This window comes from Molossus molossus, unplaced genomic scaffold, assembly GCF_014108415.1.
Source record: "Molossus molossus isolate mMolMol1 unplaced genomic scaffold, mMolMol1.p scaffold_m16_p_7, whole genome shotgun sequence".
Lineage (NCBI taxonomy): Eukaryota > Metazoa > Chordata > Mammalia > Chiroptera > Molossidae > Molossus > Molossus molossus.
This window is the reverse complement of record NW_023425401.1, coordinates 80,124,369-80,147,875: the sequence shown is the minus strand read 5'-3', so window position 1 is coordinate 80,147,875 and position 23,507 is coordinate 80,124,369. Positions and strand designations below refer to the sequence as shown.

General features: G+C 37.0%; 1 protein-coding gene across 1 annotated transcript in view; it reads left to right on the top strand.

The window, feature by feature from the left end:
* The window catches only part of CTTNBP2 (cortactin binding protein 2), a 236,069-nt gene that overhangs the window by 109,299 nt on the left and 103,263 nt on the right, over positions 1-23,507 (top strand). Inside the window, exons 5-9 of the mRNA XM_036246679.1 lie at positions 2,763-2,966; positions 4,373-4,472; positions 6,764-6,914; positions 11,833-12,087; positions 20,852-20,969. Coding sequence (XP_036102572.1) covers positions 2,763-2,966; positions 4,373-4,472; positions 6,764-6,914; positions 11,833-12,087; positions 20,852-20,969 — 828 coding nt within the window. The remainder of the gene's footprint in view (positions 1-2,762; positions 2,967-4,372; positions 4,473-6,763; positions 6,915-11,832; positions 12,088-20,851; positions 20,970-23,507) is intronic.

The following is a 23,507-nucleotide window of genomic DNA, read 5'->3' as shown; positions in this document are numbered from 1 at the left end:
ACCCTTGGAAAAAAAATTTTAATTCGATATATTTTATTTAATTTTTTAATTATATTTATTGGTTCAGACTTTTTTTTTTTCTTACTTAAGCATACATTTTAAAAATTATTCTCCATGTATGATTGACTTAAAGGCTAAATCAGAAAATGAGATTGATCTGAGCTATGATATTAACCTTCTCCACACTCTGAAGCTGATGCCAGAAGCTGGTCTCAACTCTTTCTTCTGCCATGGCACGTTCTGTCTGTCCCCTTCGTCACTGCATGTTCTGTCAGATGCTCACCTTTGCTGATGTTTGCACATGACACTACGAAGCTGAATGACCTTTTTCTAACATCATTAAAGTAACTGTATGACTTCAGATCTGTTCTATCATTACTTAACCATTAATTAAAAAGTCAACTAAATATTATCATGTTTATCATTGTTGGGAATTTCAAATGAGTAATAAATTCTTGTAATAAAGTTTAATTTTTCTCATACTTATAGGAGGATTTATTACAATAAGTTAAGTTTGTGCTAGAGAAAATTGGGAATGATAGTGCAGATAAAAGATTTATTTAAACTTTAACAGTACTTAGTGTTTATAGAACATTTTTCTTTTATAAAATGTACTTGTGAACCTGTAAGAAAATAAGAAAATTAATATATATGTTTCTGAAGTTTTGTATAACAGAGAGAGAACTATAAGTCTAAGGATTGAGAAAATTTTTGAAAAAAGTATTTTATCTTTCAAATAGGGTCTTCTGGGAAATTACATTCATAGTTTAATATTTCCATATAAAGCACTTAAAATATAGTTATAATTGTACCCTGAAGCCTAGACTTGTATGGAAAAAAATGAAAATAAAACCCTAAAGAATAGCAAAACATTTACTATATACCTGTTGATATTTTTAAAGAGATATCAATAGCCAACAATCCTTGGTTAAGATAGAGAGAAATAGAGAGAGGGAGGGAGAAAGGAGGGGAGAAGAGAAAAAGAGAAAGGGAGGGAAGGAAAGAAAGGAGAGTGGGAGGGAGGAAGAAAGCGTGAGCCATATTCCCTTATATTCCACAGAGGACTACAGTATGATGCCTTCATATTGCTTTAGTGTTTGCTTTGCAGTCAAGTTTTCATACCTTGGTATTTACAATTTTTCTTTTTGTCATCCATTTCTGATAAGTACTGATTTAATTTTTGTGGGCTTGTTTTTTATTTGTTTTTAAGAAAATACAAAAGGTAAAATCCCAGAAAGGAGTCTTCTTGTAAGTATGAAGTAAAAATACTACTTTTGTAAGAAGAGCTAATGAATATCAAGGGGAAAATATCACAAAGTTTACATAAATAATTAATTTTATGACCATATGAATTCTGTATGTCACTGTCATTTAATAGGGCAAAAGCAATAAATTATTTATAGACCCAAATAAATTATGAAGATATAATACCCAGCTTTTAAAAAGCAGTTCTAGTTTCATTTGTAACTGCTTTGTTAATTACAAAGAATTTTTAAAATACTGACAAATCCTTTGATATGTACTCTTAATATTTATTAAAATAATTTAAGGCCAATAATTAAGATTCAGTTATAAGAAGTGAACATTACATACATAGTAATGTAATTACCTATATACCTAAAATGTTATCTTGATACCAGTGTACAGAGAATAGAAAAGATTCATCTATTTGATGTTACCAGTTAGAATGTTACCGATGTCTGTGGAAAGCACCCTGAGGAGTGACGGTGTGACACACACCTGTATACGCACGCCAACATTGCTTAGCGGTGTTTGAGGCTCCATAAGAAAGAAAATAAAATTATATGTTTTGAAAGTTAATTGCATTTAAGCCTAAAATACACAAAATACCTATATGTTACATTAAATAAACATTTTTACTTTACTGTTTTTACAGCTTTTTGATCAAGGAAGAATTCAGAAAATTTTCCATACCATATGCAGCCGACTTCACACACTTAACAGAATCTCTGCTAAATACTGAGGAGAAATATCTAACCATGACAATTTTGTGTTAAATATCTATGTGCAATGTCCTGTTTTGTTGGCTGACTTAAAATTTCTGGAGTACATGTTATAAAGATGGCCAGATGATACAGTCTTCAAAATTGTGTTAATTATTTGTGCTGGTATATTTTAGATCCAATTATATCTGTAGTCCTTCTACTAGTTGTCGATACTGAATAGTAGTTGGTCCCTCATTATTTTTAATCTTAAATAAGGGGATTCAAGGAGTATAAATAGATTCCTTGACAGTATTTGGTCCGTCTCAATAGTTTATGTAAAATTAAGTACCTTGGAAACATTGTCAAAAAAGGAATATCTCTTTCTTACAGTTATTTCTCTCTTATTCTTAAAGATATCAATTAACTTTTTTAGATTGATATTGAAACTGAGAAAATATGTACATAATTTTAAAATTCATATTGTTTTGAAACTTTGAAGATGAATTGGAACATTTAAAATGAGACAGCCATCTTAATTTCCTAAAACCAGTCCCCACTTTAACCCTTATCTGTGCAAGACTGGTGTCTAAAAATAATTTGTCACCATGTATGTTAATTTTATTAGCAGATGTAAAATTGAAATAACAGTCCAGATTTCTGCTAAGTAAATTTTAACAGATTGATAATGTTAGAAACCATAATCTTCCAGGAATACATGTTCATATGTCTGTGAGTGTGTGACTCAGAAAAGAATGGTTAATGTTTGTCACTTGTCCTTGCTTCTGCTCTCTAACTAGGGTCACTTTAACCCCACAGGCTGGTCACCCTCCCTAACCCCTTTGCCAATGAATGGTGGTCCTGCCTCCCTGGCTGGCAGGCCCACCCTTCTTCAGCAAGCTGCTGCCCAGGGAAATGTCACTTTATTATCAATGCTGCTTAATGAAGAAGGACTGGACATTAATTACTCCTGTGAAGATGGCCATTCTGCCTTGTATTCTGCTGCTAAGAATGGACATACAGGTAAAGATGGTGATAAATTACCTCACTATACTGCCCACTTGCAAAAAGATGGAGAGTCAAATGCACTTGTAATCACTGTTGTGAGCAAAAGGTTCACTTTGGTTTCAATTTTTCCTTACAGGTAGTAGTGTATAACTTTTTTACATGATTTAAAGATTTTGTAAACTTTTTTTAATCCAAATTGTACAGTTCTATATTAATATAAAAATTTTTGCAGCTAATAAAAAGTAATATTTGTTTTATATACAATGAAATGCATTATTTATGTAGACATTTCAGGTCTAGTAACTGTTTAACACATTTTAGAATAAAGCCCTCCATCTGTGATCACTTTGTTCAGGGCAAAAGAACCCTGATTTATTTGTTAGAAATACCTGATGTGTGTGAAAGTAAAAGTTTCTGAACTTTGGTGCATACTACAGAGAGGGAAAGTTTTAGTAGTCAGGAAAGGTCATGGGTCTGAAACTGTTCTGGAATTGAAACAATGTATAGTTATTTAGATTTTTTTTTTTTTTAAAGCTAAGAAGTTGTACAACTATAAACGACATATTGATGAAATCTGGGAATTATTTTTGTTCCTTAACACGCAAATCCTGTAGTCAAATATACTAAAATGTAAGATAGTAAAGAAAAAGATGATTTCATTGCAAATACAAAGTCAAATAGCACTGCCTGTGGAAGCTATATGATTGTCCAGGAATTCAGATAATGTGGCTTCCTTGGAAGTCTTCAGGGCTTTACTGTGTTCGGGTGGATGGAAGATTGTAGTGAGCTAAGAAGGTAGCTCATTATTTTAAAAGTACTTTGGAATTCTTTTTTACTTCAAAAGCAGTATGGGAATTTTTTTAATATAGAGAAATCCAGTAAATTACAAGAGGAGGTCCAGGTGCTATTTATGCCTGAGCTAGGTGACTTTCTATGGGTTCACCTTTACCTCATTCATGGGGTTAAGTGCAGAATGACTACTATGCAAAAGCATTTTAAAGACTAAATAAAACATAAAGTAAGAATTTAACTAAATAAAGAATGGTATTTCAATTTGGTAAATGGATGTGGTTCTGTATCCAATAACATTTTCTGGGATAGTCTAGTAGAAAAATCTGATCAAGTGTTTTCTGACACATGATGGACAGTTCTCTCACACATCACAACTCTTCCCAAAGCACCAAAAGAAAATAAAAATCATACCTTAGTTGGCGATTCTGGGGTATTAAAATCTTTAGGAAGAGAGGCTGCTTTCCCTGTAAATAATCTGTGAAGTCTCACGTTAGCCATAAGAGAATTGTCCAATAAACTGTGCATGGGAATGGTCCTTTGGATTTTGTATTTGTCTACAGTGTATATAGAATTTGGCTCACCAAAACTCTAAATGAGGGATTAAAGTGGCTTTCTATTAAAATTCATAGATTGTGTGGGATTGTTGCTGAATACAGAAGCCCAAGTCAACGCTGCTGATAAAAATGGTTTCACACCCTTGTGTGTTGCAGCTGCTCAGGGACATTTCAAGTAAGAGATGCTCTTAATGTTTTTTTATTATGAAAAGAAGCTCTTTATAATTGGTACACATATCTTAGTTCTGGATGAAGGTGTAAACTAGTGCTTAAAATGTATTGGCAAATAAATTTACTAAATATTTTTGAGTATTTAAACACAAGGTAGGATCCTAAATGTGTTCTTCTTAATAATTGGTAAAGAGTTATATATGAAGGGAGTGAAGAAGAAAAATATGCTGTGTCCAAACCTCACATAAATTAACTTGATTCTAAAGAAGATAATCTTTTGATAGTATATCAATAATTTAATGGATGATTAGACTTTGTTCTTCACTGTTGTCCACCAACCCAGCACAAAGAAACTTTTTTACTTACAATGGCATTACAAGCAAAACGTAGAACTGTATTATTGATAGCAATCTTAACTTTCTAGTAGCAATCTAAGCATTATTAAATCTTAATTATTTACCTTGTTTTATCATTATTTTAAAAACGGAGCAGAAACTTTACATACTGAAAGTAATTAGAGCACAGAACAAAAAGAGCCTATCAATTAAAATATGCATAACTTAATGATTCCTTCAGTAGCCTACTAAGGTAGTTGAACATAGTAATGATTTTTAAAAATTGAGTCATATTTTACTAAAGTAGAATGTAGCTAAGTTGTTTTCTCTGTGCTGAAATGGCAGGTTTCAGGGATTGCAAGCTATTTTCAACTTTTTACATAACTGTCCTGATAGAAAAGTTCTTAGAAATGTTAACAAAATTCAGAATTCTTGAAATATGGGTTTTAAGGTTCACACTAATGTTATTAATTATAAATGGAAACTTTTCATTTTTTTCTGCATGTCATCACCCTGAGTTATTATTGAGTACCGTAGATTTTGCTATTTTTGCATGTCTTCAGTCCTCCAAGAGAGATTTCTTCTGGGCTGTCCTTTTACCTTGACTATCACCAGGTAATCTGTAGGGCCATTCCCTTGGGTACTATAACAGCCATGGGAATAGACACATGGATAACTTTACAAAAAGGAAGAATGCTGGGGGTAGATTGATCTAAATGTGTGTGAGATAAGCACACATATCAATATGTAACATATTTTTCAAATATATATAAACAAACCAAATGTGTCCAAGGAAAGCCAAGATACATGGAACAGACTGACAGTTGTCAGCGGGAAGGGGGTTTGGGGCTGGATGAAAGAAGGTGAAGGGATTAAGCAAATATATATATATATATATATATATATATATATATATATATTCACATAGACACAGACAACAGTATAGCAATAGCCAGCGGGAAGGGTAGAGGGTGTGGAAGTGGACAAAGGGGGACAAATGGGGACAAAAAGAGACTTTACTTTCGGTTATGAGCACATGATGCAGTATGCAGATGATATTTTGTTGAGTTGTACACTTAAAGCCTGTATGGTTATTTTTAACCAGTGTCACCCCAATAAACTCAATTTAAAAAAATAGAAAACATGCACCCAAAGTAAAATAAATAAATAAATAAATGAAGATGATGTGAGTTGCTTCTTAATTTTACTATGATTTAGTCCTCTTCTAAGTTTTTTTCATATAATTTTATAAATTCAAGCTTAAGGTGTTTAACTAGTTAGTGAGTGCCACTGCATCTTGAATTTACCTCATTTCTTTCCTTCTTGATTTTCTGGGCAATGAGTTTCTGCTTAGCTGTGTCTTTCTCATTGCAAACTAGCACCCATACAGGAGACAGGACAGCCTCTTTTTCCCCCCAGGCAACACTTTTCTCTGTCTCCCTGCTGCTTTTTATAGAGGAGGCTCATGGTGCCCTGCTGTCTGCACTATTTATAATTATTTTCTCAAGTGAAAAATCTCAGAATGACTCAGCAACCTGACTTTTTTCAAGGTCCAAACTATTTTGAACTGCAAATAATATATATGTCAAGCACAGTTAAATCATTCATTCCAATAAATTAAACTATTACAAGAACTCCGCTTTTACAAGTTGGCTACAGAGAAGTGTCACAAACCACTAGGGTTAGGATTAGGGTCAGTTTCAGCACTTGACCAAGGTTGCTGTTTTAAATTTTCATGGGAGGAATTAAGTTTGTGATTAAAATATGTCTTCTAGCCTTATTAAAAAACAGTACCTGTATAGTAAGACACAATAATTTATACTATATGTTTATATATTATGTATGTAAAGATGAAGAATTACTTTAGCATTATTATCTATATTTAATATCTTGGTCAAGTGGCACTTCAGAAATCAAACGCAGTTTCTGTATGTATAATTAATTGTAACGTTGTGTTTAGGTGTGTAGAATTATTAATTGCATATAATGCTAACATTAATCATGCTGCTGATGGAGGACAGACACCTCTCTACTTGGCCTGTAAAAATGGAAATAAAGAATGTATTAAACTCTTGTTGGAAGCTGGAACTGACCAAAGTGTAAAAACCAGAGTGAGTATCAGTTTTATTTTGGGGCTGGTGTTCTATAATTTGTAATGTGTCTACAATTTCTACAGTTAGAAAAATAAAATATGTTAAACTAGAGGTTGCTTCGCTTTGTTTTGCTGTTAGGATATCGGATAAAGACAGTGTCTGTTCCTTGAGTCTCTAAAAGCCTTGTCTGTTAACCTGACCAGACCTTTACCTCTGAACCTCAGTTTATTCACTTTTAAAACAGAAAAATCAATAACTGTGTGCTGCCCTTTTCCAGAGTTAGGAGAGATATTGAAGGTATAAAATTTTATTCATTCAACAAATATTTTCTGAGTACCAACTGTCCTAAGGCCTAGAGAGACAGCAGCAACCACAAGAGCCTTGCCTGGCCAGTGTGGCTCAGTTGTTGAGTGTGGACTCATGCACCAAGAGGTCGCCAGTTCAATTCTAGGTCAGGGCACATGCCCAGGTTGTAGGCCCGATCCCCAGTGGGGGGAATGCAAGAGGTGGCCAATCGATGTTCTCTCTGATCAATGTTTCTCTCTCTCTCCCCCTCTCCTTTTCTCTCTCTCTCAAATCAATAAATTAAAAATATTTAAAAACAAAAACAAAATAGCCTTGCCCTTATTAATCTTATATTCCATTATTAGGGAATGGGGTGAACAATAAACAAATAAGTGAGGAGATAGTAGTTGGATATTTAGGAGATGGGAGTACCTGGGATGGGAGTTGCTCCATAAGAATTGATCAGAAAAGTCTTCAGTGAAATGTGACAATTGAGCCAAGACCTAAAGGAAGCAAAGGCACAGTCCTCAAAGAGACAAGGAGGGCTGTGCACCAGGCCTGAGGAACAGTTAGTGCAGAGCCCTCAGATGGAAGAGTGGTGGCACCCTCAGTGCCCCTCGGTGAGGTGTGGGCCACGGTATGGGCCATGAGAACTTAGGGTGAGACTGGGTGGTTTTGAACAGAACATGGATATGAACTAACTCATTTTTTGTTTAAATTCTCACCTGTGGATATGTTTTTAATGATTTTTAGAGAGAGAGAAAGGGGGGGAGAGAGAGAGAGAAAGACTGATGAGAGAGAGGAACAGTGATCGGTTGCCTTCTGTACGCACCCTGACCAGGAATCAAACCCACAGCTTTTGGTGTATAGGATTATGCTCCAACCAACTGAGCCACCCGGCCAGGGCATGAACTCACTCATTTCTATAAGAATCACTTTAGCTGCAGGGATAAGAATAAATTATAAAGCGAGGGGGAGAACAGATGCCAGGAGGCCTGTCAGGAATCTTGTTTTAATCCTGGGAAGTAGTAACGGTGTGGATCAAGGTGAGGGGTAGAGTGAGGAATGGTCCAATTCTGGATGTATTTTCAAGGTGCATTATATATTTTATAAAGTACCATAGAAGTACAAACTGTGGCAGCAGTGGCAATACTGGTAACAGAAAGAAAAAGTGTTGCATAATGGTTGAGAGGTCAGGCTCCAAAATCAGACCCTGTGGCTTAAACCTTGCCTCCACAATGCAGTGTGACCTTGGACAAGTTATCTTACTTTGTTCCTTGGTTGATCCCTCTACAGAATGAGATGAGTAATGATAACTGTTATTAGGGGTATTAAAATTAAATAAGCCTACCTATATAAGGTGGTTGGTATGCTACCTGTGAATTATAAGTAATCAACAGAGGTGAGCTGTCATCGTGGTTGTCAGCATCATCGTCATCAATAGTAGTGCTGAGTTGTAATGTGTAAATTTAAGTTTTGTGATGAGATTTGCCCTGCAGAGAGGAGGGTTTTGTGTTGACTGTCTCTCCTAGGACTGACTTTTGTTATTGCTGAGATTGTGCAGCACCTCTCAGAGTTCAGGGCCGCTGTCTAATTTGCTTCAGAACTTGAAACACTGTGGAAACCCACTACAGAACCTAACAGGCTGGTGTAACTGTTGATTTCACCTAGCACAGTTCTGATGTCACCTGTAGAAGCTCAAAGGTGAAGAGAGATTTAAAATTCCTCGGGTAATACTTCTGGCTGAACCACATGAAAATACCTTTGAAATAAAACTTCCAAATTGACACTCCAAAATGTGTCTTCATCAAGCTATTGTGATATACTTTAAGATTAAGAAAGCAGCCCATGTACAATACGTGTGTTTCTCTGACAGGGGCCCGTATAAGGGCTGGAGGAGTTAAGGAGCTTCTGTCGTGATCCACTCTTCATTGGGCTTAGGCATTATTTTATTTTTGTTATTGATGTTTCCCAGAATGTTAAAGTTGTAATTATCACTACCCTCCAACATATTCCTGATGAAATACAAGTGTAGATATTGTCATTTCCAAAGGTTATCTGTACCTTAGATCTCTTCTGTTAATAGAGAATCGACTATACTGGGCATCCGTTTCACAGGAAACATCCTTAAAATGTTTAGGATACAAAGGTCACTCTTAGATCCTGGGTTTTCTTAAGTATTCCCCAAAGAACCAACAATTAATGATATAACCAGGGATATAAGTTAGGTATAAACATTTTTCATTGAACCATATTGCTAGAGCTTTAAAAAAAAATCTATTTTTTGAAAATCTGAGAAAATAGTCATGTTATATTTATTCATGTTATTTTATATATCTTATCTAAGAAATCTGTGGTGTTACACACATGGATTTCACTATGAAATTATGAAATTCTACCTTACATGTGAAAAATGAATTTTACATCAAAAGGTGAGTGAAAAATAAGTAGTGCCAGGTAAAAATTGGTCACATCCTATAAGCTGGAGAACACAAAATTCCATGCTCTCAAGCAAGTTATTGATGAGCTGAACATAATTGTTAGAAGTAAGCAGTATAACTGAGAGAAGATTTTAAGGCAACAATTATTTCTTATGACTTTTAATAAGAAGTAAAAGGAAAATGGCAGGTTGAAAGTTTTTCAGGAATTGCTGCATGGCCTTTGCAGTGAAAATTAGGGCTGGTTAAGAGCACTTCTACTCTGATGCTGGCTGGTACCCACGTAAAGGTGTCCACGGCCCAACAAAGGACAAGCTTTACATGGTTGGAGCCCACCAGAGCCCCTCAGAGTGTAAACTGTAAAAGTAGACCTTGGTGCTTGAATTTTGGCTAGGAAAAGAATTCAGAGCCAAGACGCAAACTTGCGAGTGAAGATTTATTAAGCAAGCAAAGAAAAAATAAACTCAATGAGAAATTTCAAGCTAAGGGCTCAAAAAGCTGCCCCAGGGTGTGGGCTAGGACTCCTTTTAACCCCTAGGAGGCAGAGGGTGAGGAGTTTGTTATTGAGTTCTTCAAGCTGACCTGTCGGGCCTGTCCTGTCATCTTCTGTCCTTGTATGGAAGTTAGATGGGGCTTTCCTTCAGCCCCTTGTTCTCCTGTAAAAGTGGAGGGCCTACCCCATGACTAGCCACATGCCAGGGGAGAGAAGTTCAGGGGGAGAATCTGACCTGCCTGACCAGAGACATTCTAGAGAAGGAAAGGATGTCTTAGGGGGAGGTCCTGTTTAACAATACTTACCTCCAATACTTGCTCTAACAGTTTTTCCCATTGCTAGGTGTCCAGAACATTCTGCCTTGGTGACTTTCTGTAACTGGTCTATTGTCCTTGCTTTGCTCATGTCTGTCTTAAGTGCCTACCACAGGAGGACTCTATGGTATTCCAATTACTACCCAGCCATGGTCTTGTCTCAGCCAAGTTGACATCATAGGTATACAGTATAGAACCAGACAAAAAAGCCACATTATCAAGGGACAGCATTACAAATGGTCAGATGAATCGGTCGAAATGTAGATTGTTACCATTTATTGTCTAGTTTTCTCCCTGTCTTCTATCCTATTTTTTTTTAAGTGCTGAAGCTCACTGAACATTATTATAGCAATATGAAAAACCACATAAAAAAAAAATGCCAAAGGGAAAGTGAAATAAAGCTAAAACACAAATCACCAAAATAAAGCTCAGTCTTTTTTTAAATGAAAGTCTTAAAAATGTAATGAAACTGAGTAGAAGACAGACCCATCTCTATATTGAAAATGTAAGATTCTACAGGCGACCAAAATTTTTCCTAAAATAGTGCTTGTCAAACTTGAGCGCATCAGGATCTCCTGGAGGGCTTGTTAAATCACAGATTGCTGGGCTCCACACAAAGAGTTTCTGATTCTGTTTGCTTTGAGGGATGCTCAAGATTTTGTATTCTAACAAGTTTCCAGATGCTGCTGCTGCTGGTGGTCTTGGGACAACAACTGGGGACTATTGCCCTAGAAAAGAATTGAGTTTGCTTTAGCAACCTGCTAAGTGGGTGACTGAGGCTTCAAAGTAACATATTCTAGAGAATGGGCCCAGTCATTTTAGTAGGAACATTTTCTAAGATTGCATATATCAATGACCCACTGCAATCACAGAACACTCAATAGAGGCCCATGGGCACCCTATGAAGTAATTTGGCTTTGTTTTTCCTATATGTCTGTTTTTCCCTATTATCTAGAATCTTTTGGAATCATTGACAAAATTTTAACATCACTAGAATTAGGACTCTGCCCTATAACATTACTAATAACATTGTAGTTAGATACACATTTCAAAAAACCTTTTTATGCTAAAGTTCCTTCTCTTTTGTAGTATTAACTTGAGATTTTGGTTCTCCATACATAATACTTAATTACGGGCCTGAGCACTACCTACTCACTCCAAATGGTTAAACTACTAAGAGGAAATTCTTACAAAATAGTAAACATGAGTCATAGCAATGGGAAATACACTAATTGATAGAAGTCAGAGAACATGACTCAACTCATCAATGATATTCAGGATTGGAATGCCTGCTTTTCCCAGCTCAGTGGTCCATGCTCAAGAGCATTTAGAAGTGAACTTTAGGTAACACTGTTCTCAATATTAATGTTGCAATCAACCATTTCCCTTGGTCATTTTATTTTCAGGATGGCTGGACACCAGTTCATGCAGTTGTGGACACTGGTAATGTGGACAGCCTCAAGCTTCTTATGTACCATAGAGCACCAGTTTGTGGAAATTCCTTGCATGAGGAGGAGACCAATTCAGACATCTTTGACTTGGATCAAGGAGAAGAGAGTTCTGAAGGCACAGCCCAACCAGTTGTTCCTGCAGACCTCATTAACCATGCTGACAGAGAAGGCTGGACTGCTGCCCATATTGCTGCTTCAAAGGGTTTTAAGGTGTGTCAGGTAGCAGCTGGCCTCATTCTACAGTTTTAATTTGATGAGTGGCAAAGCTGTTTGCTGTTGACTGAGAGAGAGTATGTCAGTTGAATAATAGTAGATTGAGTGATGATATTGCAGGAGATGATTAGCTACCTATATGAACTGATTTTTTTCTGTCCAGATATTTATGGTCAAGAGTATATGAGACTTTTCATTAAAAATATGTTTGGAGTTTGTTAACAAGAAATGTGGGAGTAATTTAAGACACTTTATCTCATCTAAAATTAGGAAAAAATGTTTGGTATTGATTTAGTCTGCTGGGCCATGATACTAGTCAGAGGGAGGGCCAGGTTTCAAACACATGCCCTGTCATGTGACTAGCCTACCTATGCTGGCCTATTAACAGAGGGAGCTCTGAATTTCACTCATCAGTTAGAGTTGAAAAAGATTCTGATTACTAAAGAAATAACATAATATAGTGGACCATCTATTTATAATTCTTTTTCTATTTAAGCCACTTTGGAAATAATATGTTCTAGCAATAATAAGCTATTAGAAAACTTCTGAGTGCAAGGCACTATGTATGCTATTATTTGCATGGATTATTTATGCCATCAGGTAACTCCTAGTCCAGTTGCAAGGGTGTGAGGTACAAGACAACTGTAGGATAAAAGAAGTACAAAAAATTAAAACACGTTTATAGAATAGCAACTATAATTGAAAACAAATTGTCTTTAACAGCAGGGTAATAGATGTAGTTAGAACAGTATAGAATGTACCTTTTTATTCTTTGTGGAAAAAGGGGAGAGGAAGCACATGTTTCAAAGAGCAGAGTTGCATGGATGTTGGATTCAGAAATGACTCATTCTGTAGGAGATAGAAATCATCTGGAGCCTTGCAGAATGGGTTAGATTGCCATCATTACTGGGGAAAGAGTAGTGCAGATGGAGGGAGCAATAGGAACAGAGAGTGGAAAGAGCAGATGGATAACAGCTCCCATTTCATTAATGAAGAGCAGTGAGAAGGAATAAAACTGAACTGGGAGTCTCACAGGATGTCATGGGTCTTTAGTGACATATTAAGGAGTTTGGCTTTATTTACTAGTCAGAGTAAAGCCACTGAAAAGTTTTACACAAAGGAGCAAAATAAGCAGCTCTCTAGTTTAAATTGATTAGCAATAACATTTAGAAGATTTGGGATTATGAAAGTGGGTGTCAGGGATAGAGAATGACTGATATGGAATACTCACCTAATGAACCTCTCTCTACATGGGCAGTGAGAGGAACCAGCTGCCCGGTGTGACTCATCCTGCAGTGCAGGGTGCTCCTGGAGCAGCTCAGCTCCTTCATCACGACTCCTTATTAGTCCTGGTGCTTTTGATCATTGAGGACAGTATAGAGGTACTCAGGCCCCTGGGAAATGTGGGTGCACTGTCATTGTAAAGTGAAGGGAACTGTGACCTCTTTCTCACTTAGAATGTCTCACCCTGTCTCTCACTTTAAGAAGCACAAGATGAATTTTGAATACGAAAAGATTTTAAAAAGTGAGCAAGACTGACAATATTCACATACCTCTAAGTAAAATAATAGATTAAAATAAAGAATTTATTTTAGCCCTAGAGTGGATACTTAATCTTCCAGTCTAACTTCTTTGTTTTATGATTTTTATGATTATAAGGACATTTAAACCCTAGAGGGATTAATGGAAGTTGAGAATGAAGCCCAGATTGCCTGATTTAATTACTCTTTACACTATATCATGCTGCCTTTCTTCCCAAAGGCATTAGAATATATTTTTGTATCATTTGCCTAATACCAAGTTTATATTCAGCTGAGATTGTTCTCCAGAGAGCTAATTCATTTACAACTTAGTTGTGAAGACCAGTTTTCTGGGGGGAAAAAATCTGGACTAATCATGTGCGTAAAAAGGTTCTGCACTGACCACAAGTAGAGCCAAGAAAAAAAAAAAACAAATATTTTTTTCTCTTTGTAGTAGTATATATGTATCCATTCTACATAAGGTAGTAAGTAGTACTGTCACCCAAGATGATCTCAGTTTTCTCTGTTTTTCAATAAAAAATTGTGAGGTCTCAGAGTTCAAAGAGACATAGCTCATCCAGTCTAATCACCTTGTCTTACAGATGAAAACATTAAGTCTTGGAAAATAGCATAACTAATTCCCCATGGGTAATTCATAGAAGATAAGATTTCCAAATCAGTACTTTTTCCATCTTTGTCCTTGGTCTTTTTCCTAGTGCTTAAACAATTTGTGCAAATCGCTATTTTGTATTTGATTAAAGAAGTACCTCACACTAAAGCTATCTGGTGACTGCTCCAGAGCAGAACTAATCACTGAGGATAAACCTTTGTTTTCATCACTTAGTGTGAGTAGACAGAAGAGATTCTTAGTGAAACTGTTATGTCATGATAACTTTGACATGTTAAGTTCCTGCAGCAGAAACCTATTAGAGTGATTGTGTGGATTTAAGCATCTTTTGCTGTTGACGCTCTCATACAAAGAGATTATTTGAGGGACTATGTGTCTTCTTGACTATAGGAGTAGATTTTATAGTTTATATATTGCCAGAGCAGTGGCTTCTTACCACTCATGCTCTGATGCGGTCTCTCTGGGTTGACTGTATAATGCAAACTCTTCCCCTATAACCCTTCCATTCTTTGCTTCTCCTCTGACTTTGATGACTAGCCTTTCTCTTTGTTTTTCTGGATTTTTTCTTTGTTTAACCATGAGCAGTTTCCAAGCTTCATTTGCAGCTAGGATTCCAAGAATGCATTAATACAAGTTTGAGAGTGCTTAACACAAGGTTAAAAAACATCCATCTTCCAACCTCCCAACCCCCCAATTTAGAATCACTAAATTTCTTCCTTGTCACATAGCCAGGGTAACTGGCTGAGAGGAGAAAGACAGGTTACCTGTGAAGTTGGACCAAGTGTTTGGGACTAAATGTTAACGATGATAAATAGAAATCTCTTTGGAATTTGTTTTTGATTCTCCATGATTATTTCCTTTTTTCCCTTAATTTTTATAAAATTATTTTTGAAAGGCCAGACTGACTTAGCTCTGTGTAAACAAAGGGAAGGTTATTTTTTAAAACACACATTTCACAATGTTCAGTGCAGTGAATGGTATTCTTGCTTAACTTGACAAGCAGTGATTAATGGACAGAATCCTAAAGGATTCTGAGGTAAACCTAGCCAACGAAATTATTCTAACACAGACTTCTAAGAAACATGCTCCACTCTTCACCCAGGACATGGACTTGCCAGTGTTTTCCACTAACACCTTTCATTGATCTGGATTTTGACCTTTTCTGCTGTCATTCTGTACTTTCTCCCTTGAATGATCTTATTGATCCCCAGAATACAATCTGTGAGAGATTCCAAAATCTTACCTCTGGCCCAACTTACTGTTTCCCGAATCCATCCAGGAAGGTTCTGTCCAAGATGGCCCCAGTTTACAGGGCATTTCCTTGATAACTGGAGGAATAACTTCCCAGCCTGGAAAGTACAGTTCTTGTTTATGCCTGTCATCCCAGTGTTATTATTAACAATGCCTCCTTTTTACTCTTAAAAGTGTTCCAGTTTAGAAAATTATATGGTAACCTTGATGACCAAATTCGTTTTTGCTTCCACCAAACAGCTCCAAGAGGGTAAATCCTTGGACTCCCGTGTTCATGCTCCTTTGCCAGTCTGCTGCCTCTCTTGTTCTGCATCCAAAAACGTCACCTGCCATTTATGTTTATTTCCCCTATCTTCCTAACTTAATAATTTCAGTTGATCAATACAACTCTACATTTTATTCTTTTATAAATGAATTTTGAATAGGTTGCCTCCTCCATGTCCCATGAGCACTGTCCTTGGAGTGCCCTCAATACCTTGCTGTCTGGCCTTGTGCAGGCACCTAGTGGGGTCTCTTCATCCAGTCATTCCCACTTCCTTACACTGCCATGAGATGGGCCTTTCTAACAGAGAACATGGTCATGTCATTTACCTTCTTAACATCTTTTCTTTTTTTTTCTTTTTTTGCATTTATTTTCAGATAGAGCGGGAGGGAGAGAGGGGGGAAGAGAGAGAGAGAAACATCGATGTAAGAGAGACACATCGACTGGTTGCCACCCACATGACTCCAACTTGGGCGGGGACAAACTGCAAACAAGTTACGTGCCCTTAGTGGGAACCGAACCCCGGACTCTGTGGTCCACAGGCTGACGCTCTAACCATTGAGCAACTGGCCAGGGCCCTGCTTAACATCTTTATAAGGCTCTGTTGCTTCCAGTGTAAATGCCAGACCTTTATCGTGACAGACAAGCCTCTTCTTGATCTGGCCTCAGTCTACCTCCACAGGCACACTTCCTGTCTCCTCCCTAATGAATTCTGTGATCTAACTGCGCACTACTGGCTGCTGTGCTTTCTTTTGTCTCCCTGCTCTTGCATCTGCTGTTCCTATTACCTCAAATGGCCTCCTCTCCTGTCCTGACCCTTCACTGCCTGGAAAACATTTCAGCTTAAGTCTTGGCTTCTAGGAGCTAGATAGTCCCAAGGTACCTCTTCACCTTTCACCTAGAGATTTTGTACTTTAAAACGAATCATCTGCCTGCCTCTCTCTTTTTTTCACCTCCTCCCAAAGATTACCTTTCCATCTTTGTATATACTGTGGCCAGCAGAGACTTTGGCCCAGAAGTACTAAATGTTTGTTGAATTAATGAGTAAATGGACTATTACTACAGGTCTTTTTAACAGCTCTCCTTCCTGTCACCCTCTTCCTTTCCAATATATCTTCCAAATGCACCAACTGGTTTTCAGAACTGTGCTGATTGTGGCACTTGGCTTCCTGAACCTATCTTTATGCCTATAGAGAAGCATCCAAACTCCTCAGCACTCAGTGTTGATCACTCACCCCTAAATCTACCTTTTTGCTTATGCCATTATTTCCCACTTTAACAGGCATCATCTCCCCTGCCCTGTAAAACTGGGTACACCCACACCCAAGGTTTTGCCCAGCACTTGCATGGGACCTCACCTCTTTGCATCTGCAAACTTCTTTCACTTTTGCTCCCTCTGTCCAATCTCGAACTCTCAGTTCTCTGCCTTAACTTGGATTTTATCTCTAGCTCTTTGGACTATGGGTTTATACTTAGTCTCCTTGGCAGCAGTACCTTATTTCTTAGCTCTCCATAAAAGACCATGATAGAGATGGTTCATTGGCCCTCAACACCTCTTCTACCTTTCCTAATAATAACGGATCCTTCATTTTTCAGAAGGGCCCCTGACCACCCAAAATAAAGACTTACCTTCTTTAGTCTCCACTGCAGGTAACCATGGCCAAGTACCTAAGTCCTGGTGAATGGGATGTAAATGGAAATGAAAGCTGAAGCCTAAGCCACTGCTTTTTAAGGCTCTGTTATTGCAGATGTATCTGTATAATAACTAATAGGACTTTGGCTTGAACTCATCTAGATCTCTTGCTCTTTTATATTGCTTGGGTAGAACACCCTGCCCTATTTAGGCCCCCTGGGAATCCATTTACAGAAGCAGTGACTGGCATCACAATGTTTATCCTCTTCGCACAATGCCACCTGTCAAAGAGAGAGCTTAGATTCTTTTCTTCACCTTTCGCTCCTCTCTCTCCTCACATAGTAAAACTTTGCTCATCATTTCCATAGCCCTTTTCCTGTGTACGTTTTCCTTGTGTCAAACTCCTTACTACATTCTGCATTCCTCCTTGAGTAACAAAACTGTTACCTTATTCATTGTCACAGTCCTTGATTCTAACATAGCACCAGGCACAGGGGTGCTTAGTACCTCTTTCATAAAGTTGTGTGGATGGATACATGAGCACTGCTTACTTGTAAAGTGTTGGGACTGTGCCTGGCACTTAGTACACACTCAGATAGTTGTTGTAGCTGTTGTTGTTAAGTGTCAGTTGGGTAAAGTATTCATCTTTTTTGTTCCCCTCTGAACCCAGCATAGTGCCATAACATTCACACCTGTAGCAGTGTTAGGATATGCGATATCCTACTGTCTTCCTGAAATTTCATGCTTCAATGAAGAGAAAGTCACTGCTTATATATATATTGCCCAATGACCTTCCTGAGTGTAATACAAATTATATATAACATTCTTTATGGATCAGAAATAAAAGAATCTTGCAGATTTGTGTTGCATCTTTTAGCATATTTGTTTGTAATTTAAAGTAACATCACCTAGAATTGTATTGAGATCAGTGGCATTTGTTGCTGTGCTGTAAATCATTACCACTTCACTCAATATTCAGGCTGTTTTCTAATTGGTTATGATTATGTTGATTATAAGAACAGCAGCTAATAAATATTGAGAGTTTATTAAGTGCTGAGAATATAAGAGCTTTTTATATATTTTTTCATGTAAGTCACATAACAACTATTTGAAACACAGATAAGGAAACTTAAGCAAAAAATGTTATATTATTTACCAAAGACGAAGATAAAATAATTTATATTGGCAGAATTATAATCCAGGCCTGCTTTGGCTTTTACCTGCTTTTCTGTAGGTGCTCACTTGCATAATAAATGTATTATTTTTCTCTTTCATCATCTGGGAATTCACAAAGTTTAGTGCTCAGACTGCATTCTACTTAATACCCATTTTAGAGTTAACCTCTAAATTGACATTCCTGAATTTCTCATTAACTATCTTATGCATTTACTGGTTTTGTGCAAATTAGTAAAACAATTTATTAGAATTGTTATTTATATATTTGACTTTGTTTTCAATTAATTTCTTGACTTAATGATTTCTTAAATCTGAACCCCAGACCCACAAAGTCAGACTTTGATTACAATTATAGAGGAATCCCTCCAGCTTGAGGGGGGCAGTGAGAAACAGATGTGCTAGCTGATTCCCTTTGCAGACCAGCAGATTTTCTTTACCCAGGGATCCTCTGGTTCAGCTTCTCCATTTTGTGGGTCCCAAATCCTAGTCCCCCATCCCTACAGTGTCCAAAAGGAGTCTGTATCAGCTTGGCTATTAAACCAGCACTGGCTTCCTATTCAAATTTCACTTAATTGGTGGTTTCATTTTACTCTCTGGTTTTCTTTCTAGCCCTTAGGGATTTTCTGTACGTCCTTGGGAACTCTGGTTGCATTTAAAGTATGTTTTGGGGGCGATATGAAGCAGTTAGAACTCACATGTTATCCTGATGGGAACAGAAATTGGTATAACCACTTCTGAAAGTGCTTTGCAGTATATACTAACATAGAACATATGCATACCCTGTGACCCAGTAATCCAACTCTGGTTCATATACTCAACAGAAATGTGTACATCTGAGTATCTATCAAAGGACTTGTACGAGAACATTCATAGTAGGACTCAAATGTCCATCAATAAGAGATTACATAAGTAAATTGTGGCATATTGACATAATAAAATACCACACAGTAATTTTTAAAAGTACAAAACAAAAAGATGAACTATGACTACTCCCAACACATGGATACATTTTGTAGACATTGTGCTGACTGTAACAAGCCAAATATAAAAGTGCATCTGCAGTAAGATTCCATTTATATAAAGTTCATTAACAGGCTAGTCCATCTCTAATACTAGAAATGAGAATAGTAGATACCTTGGGGTGGGGATAGGGGAGGGGCTAGAGATTGAAATAAAAGCTTACTAAGTACTCTTTACACAAGTCTTGCACTTTGTAATCATTCTTCAAGGTGCATACTTACTTATTTACTTTCTGTGTGACTATTATGCCTCAGTAAAATATTCACATAAAAATAAAAAAGTATGTTTTGCCAAACAGAAAAGGCATACTTTATTGTGTGTGTGTGTGTGTGTGTGTGTGTGTGTGTGTGTATGTGTGTGTGTGTGTGTGTTTAGGGAACTAATGAGAAGGATGTTGCTAATTTTGGTTGTTAGTTCCTTTTTATAGATTCTGATCTTTTCGGTTTTGTGGTTGTTCTTGTGGGAATTCAGGAAACAAAACATAAAGTGGTAAAAGTTGAGCTAGTAGAGTTCCTTGGTAAATATCCTAATGTAACATCCTGCTGTGCAATTATTTACTAGAAAATGTTTGCATTTATTTCATTTTGGTTTGAAAATTTTTGGAAAAAAAGGCTTGTTGGTTTTTAGGTTACTGATATTTTTTGAGTGAAGATTTCTTTAAGCAGCACAGGAGAGGAAGAGCTAAAAAAGAGATGGAACACAACTTCAATATCTATTGGGAATGTTTTTTAAAAAATTCAACCAACATAGTCTTTGTATATTTAAAATAAAATAAAATAAAACAGACCCTGTAAAATCTCAAATATAAAAGTGCTGATGAGGACTCTGGGATAGAATTGTTAAAATTGAGTCCTGCACTTACGTTGCCAGGAAAGCAGCCCATAGACCAGAAGACAGCAAATAACGTCCAGTTGCAGTGAAAGTTTTTTGGCTTTATATTGCCAAATTAACATAGAAAGATACTGTCTGCTCAAGTCAATTTCGTTCCTAATTTCACGCTGCAAAGTGAGTCATTAGTAAATTGATTTTTTTTCTCTCAAAACCTGAGAGGCTGTTCTGTGGAGCATTGTTTTGATTCTATGATTCACACATAAATGGAGTATTCTTTGATTTTCATTTTGAGATATTGTTCAATTTGGGTTCCTGGAATTCAAATATTTCTAGCTGAGAATTCCTGATTTGTTTGCTGTGGGCAACTAGCTTTCCCCTTGGAGTATTAGCTCATGTTTCTTAATTTGGACCATGAGGTAATAGAGCTCTTGTCTTTACAGAACTGCCTAGAAATTCTGTGTAGGCATGGCGGGCTTGAGCCAGAAAGGAGAGATAAGTGCGGTCGGACTGCACATGATGTCGCCACTGATGACTGCAAGCATCTGCTGGAGAATCTGAGTGAGTGCCTTTCACAGCCTCATTGTTTGCCCCTCCCCACAGAGCAGGGCCTCCGGGACAATGGAAAAAATATTAATGCAACTTAGTTTTCTCATTCTCTGCTTAGCTTTCTTTGAACCCTAGCTGTTTACAGAAACACTTTATTGATTAAACTGTGGTAATTATTTTTCCATGTAGAATGGCTTTTTACAGAATTAGTTGCTATTCAAATAATGAAGATCTCCCTTGTATTTTACTGACCTAGGAAAGCATTCAAAGTCATTCTTCTGACTTAGATTGTCTTTGTAGACATGAGTCTAAACAAACAGGGTATGAAAAATCATGGCTGGGTACTTTACCATTAGCTAGTTGTATGAACCTAGACAAGTCTGTTGTCTCTCCACATGTTTGCCTACCTGTCTATGAAAATAATAGGTGATCTTTTTGGTTCCTTCCAGATTGAAGAATATATGCTGTCAGCACATTTTTTGAAAAGTTCAATTGTGGGTTCATACATACAAAATAGTATGTTGAGATTATCACCCAGTCCATTCAGTCAGCCAGTTGTATCAGTAATTCCACTTTAGTTTATATTTTAATATTAAGAGACAAAAAAGTGAACAATAAGCATAAGAAATAATTTTATCTAGGGTATATAAAATGGTAATGTGCACTACAGAAAAGACTAAGCCAGTTGGGAGGGTTGAGAAGTGGGAGTTTTTAAAATGGGTTTGGAAGTTTCATTTTTTAAAATGATGGACAAGGTAGCCTCACTGATAAGACATCTGAGCAAACACTTGAAGGAGGTGAGGAGGGCAGCTATGTAGATATCTCAGGTTAGAACTTCCCAGGCAGAACATCAATTGGACAGAGGTCCTAAGGTAGGATCATACCTGCATGTCTAAGGAACTGCCAGGGTGACTGGGTTAGAATGAGTTAGGGTGGAGGAGAAGAAGGAAAACACATCAGAGGAGTTTCAGGATGTGGTGGGCTATAGGGTCCCTGATCTTGTTAAAATTTGCAGCATTGTAGGGACTTAAGGGAGAGCTATGTCAGGGTTTATGTGTAGGCGTGACAGTATCTGAAGTACACTTTAATAGTCTCACTGGCTGCTTTGTTGAGAATAGACGATAAGAAGTCACTGGTAGAATCGGGACTGCTTAGGTCATTGATATACTATTCTAGGTAAGAGACAATAATGATGACTCAATCTAGGATTGTAGCCAATGAGGGGGTGAGAAGTGGTTTGGACTGGATATAGCAAAAGGTAGAGCCAGGAGAATGTTTCTGCTGGGTTGAAATCAAAGTACGAGAGAGGAGGGTGCTGTATACCTAAAACTAATACAAAATGATGTTGAATGTAAACTATAATTGAAATATGAAATTTTTTTAAAAGTGTGTGAGAATGGATTCATGGTAACTCCAGATTTTCAGCCTGAGCAACTAACTGGCAAGATAGAGCTGCTGTTACTTGTTAGGGGGAAGGCTGCAGGTGAAGCAGATTTTGCTAGTAAAGATCAGAAGTTCAGTTCGGGTGCATATGAATCTGCGATGTCTGTTAGAACTGTGTGGAGATGTCAAGTCATCAGGAATTCCAAAGATGAGTGTGAGCTGGATATGTGAATCTGGGAGTCAGCAGTCTATAGATGATATTTAAAGTCGTAGGAGTAGATGAGACTATTAAGGAAGTGAACACAGAAAAATTAAGAGAAATGAGTCTTGCTACACTCTATCATAGGGTAGACCCAGAAACATGGAAGTAGAGCACAGACTAACAACCCTCAGAAGAGGGGCTGTTGGGGGGAGGGAAGAGATAAACCGCAAAATTTATATGCATGTACACATAACCAATGGACACAGACAACAAAGCTGGGGACAGGGTGGGGGGAATGGGGAGGAGGGTGTCAATGGGGAAAAAAATGAGAAACATCTGTAACAAAACTAAAATGATAGAAAAATTAAAAAAAAAAAAAAAGAAATCTGGAAAAAAGGGAGGGACCAAAAAAGAAACAACATTTAAGAGTGAGCAGTAAGATATGACATGAGGAAATGCAGTGGGAGTGTAATCAGAGAGCACAGAGACATCAGTTGTGTCAGATGCTGTAATAAGTAAGATGAGGACTGGGAATTCACAACTTGAAAATAAAATAATCCATTAGTTGGCCAGTTAATGGAAGAAGCGAGTTTAAGAAGGGGATCATAAAAATACACATTTTAATACATTTTATTTTAATTTAAAGCATATGAAGTAATTTTTACTAATTTGTAGGTAAAGTATTTATTTTAGTATGTTTCTATAGCTTGATGTTCCACATACTATTCTTGTTTGAACAAACAACACCTTTTGTTTTGTTTTTTATTTATTTATTTTTTTATCCTCACCCGAGGACATTTTTCCATTTTTTGTTCAGATAGAGTGGGAGGGAGAGAAAGAGAGAGAAACATCGACATGAAAGGGACACATCGAGTGACTGCCACCCGCATAACCCAACCAGGGCTGGGAACAAACTGCAAATGAGGTATGTGCCCTTAGCGGGAACCAAACCCAGATCTTTCTGG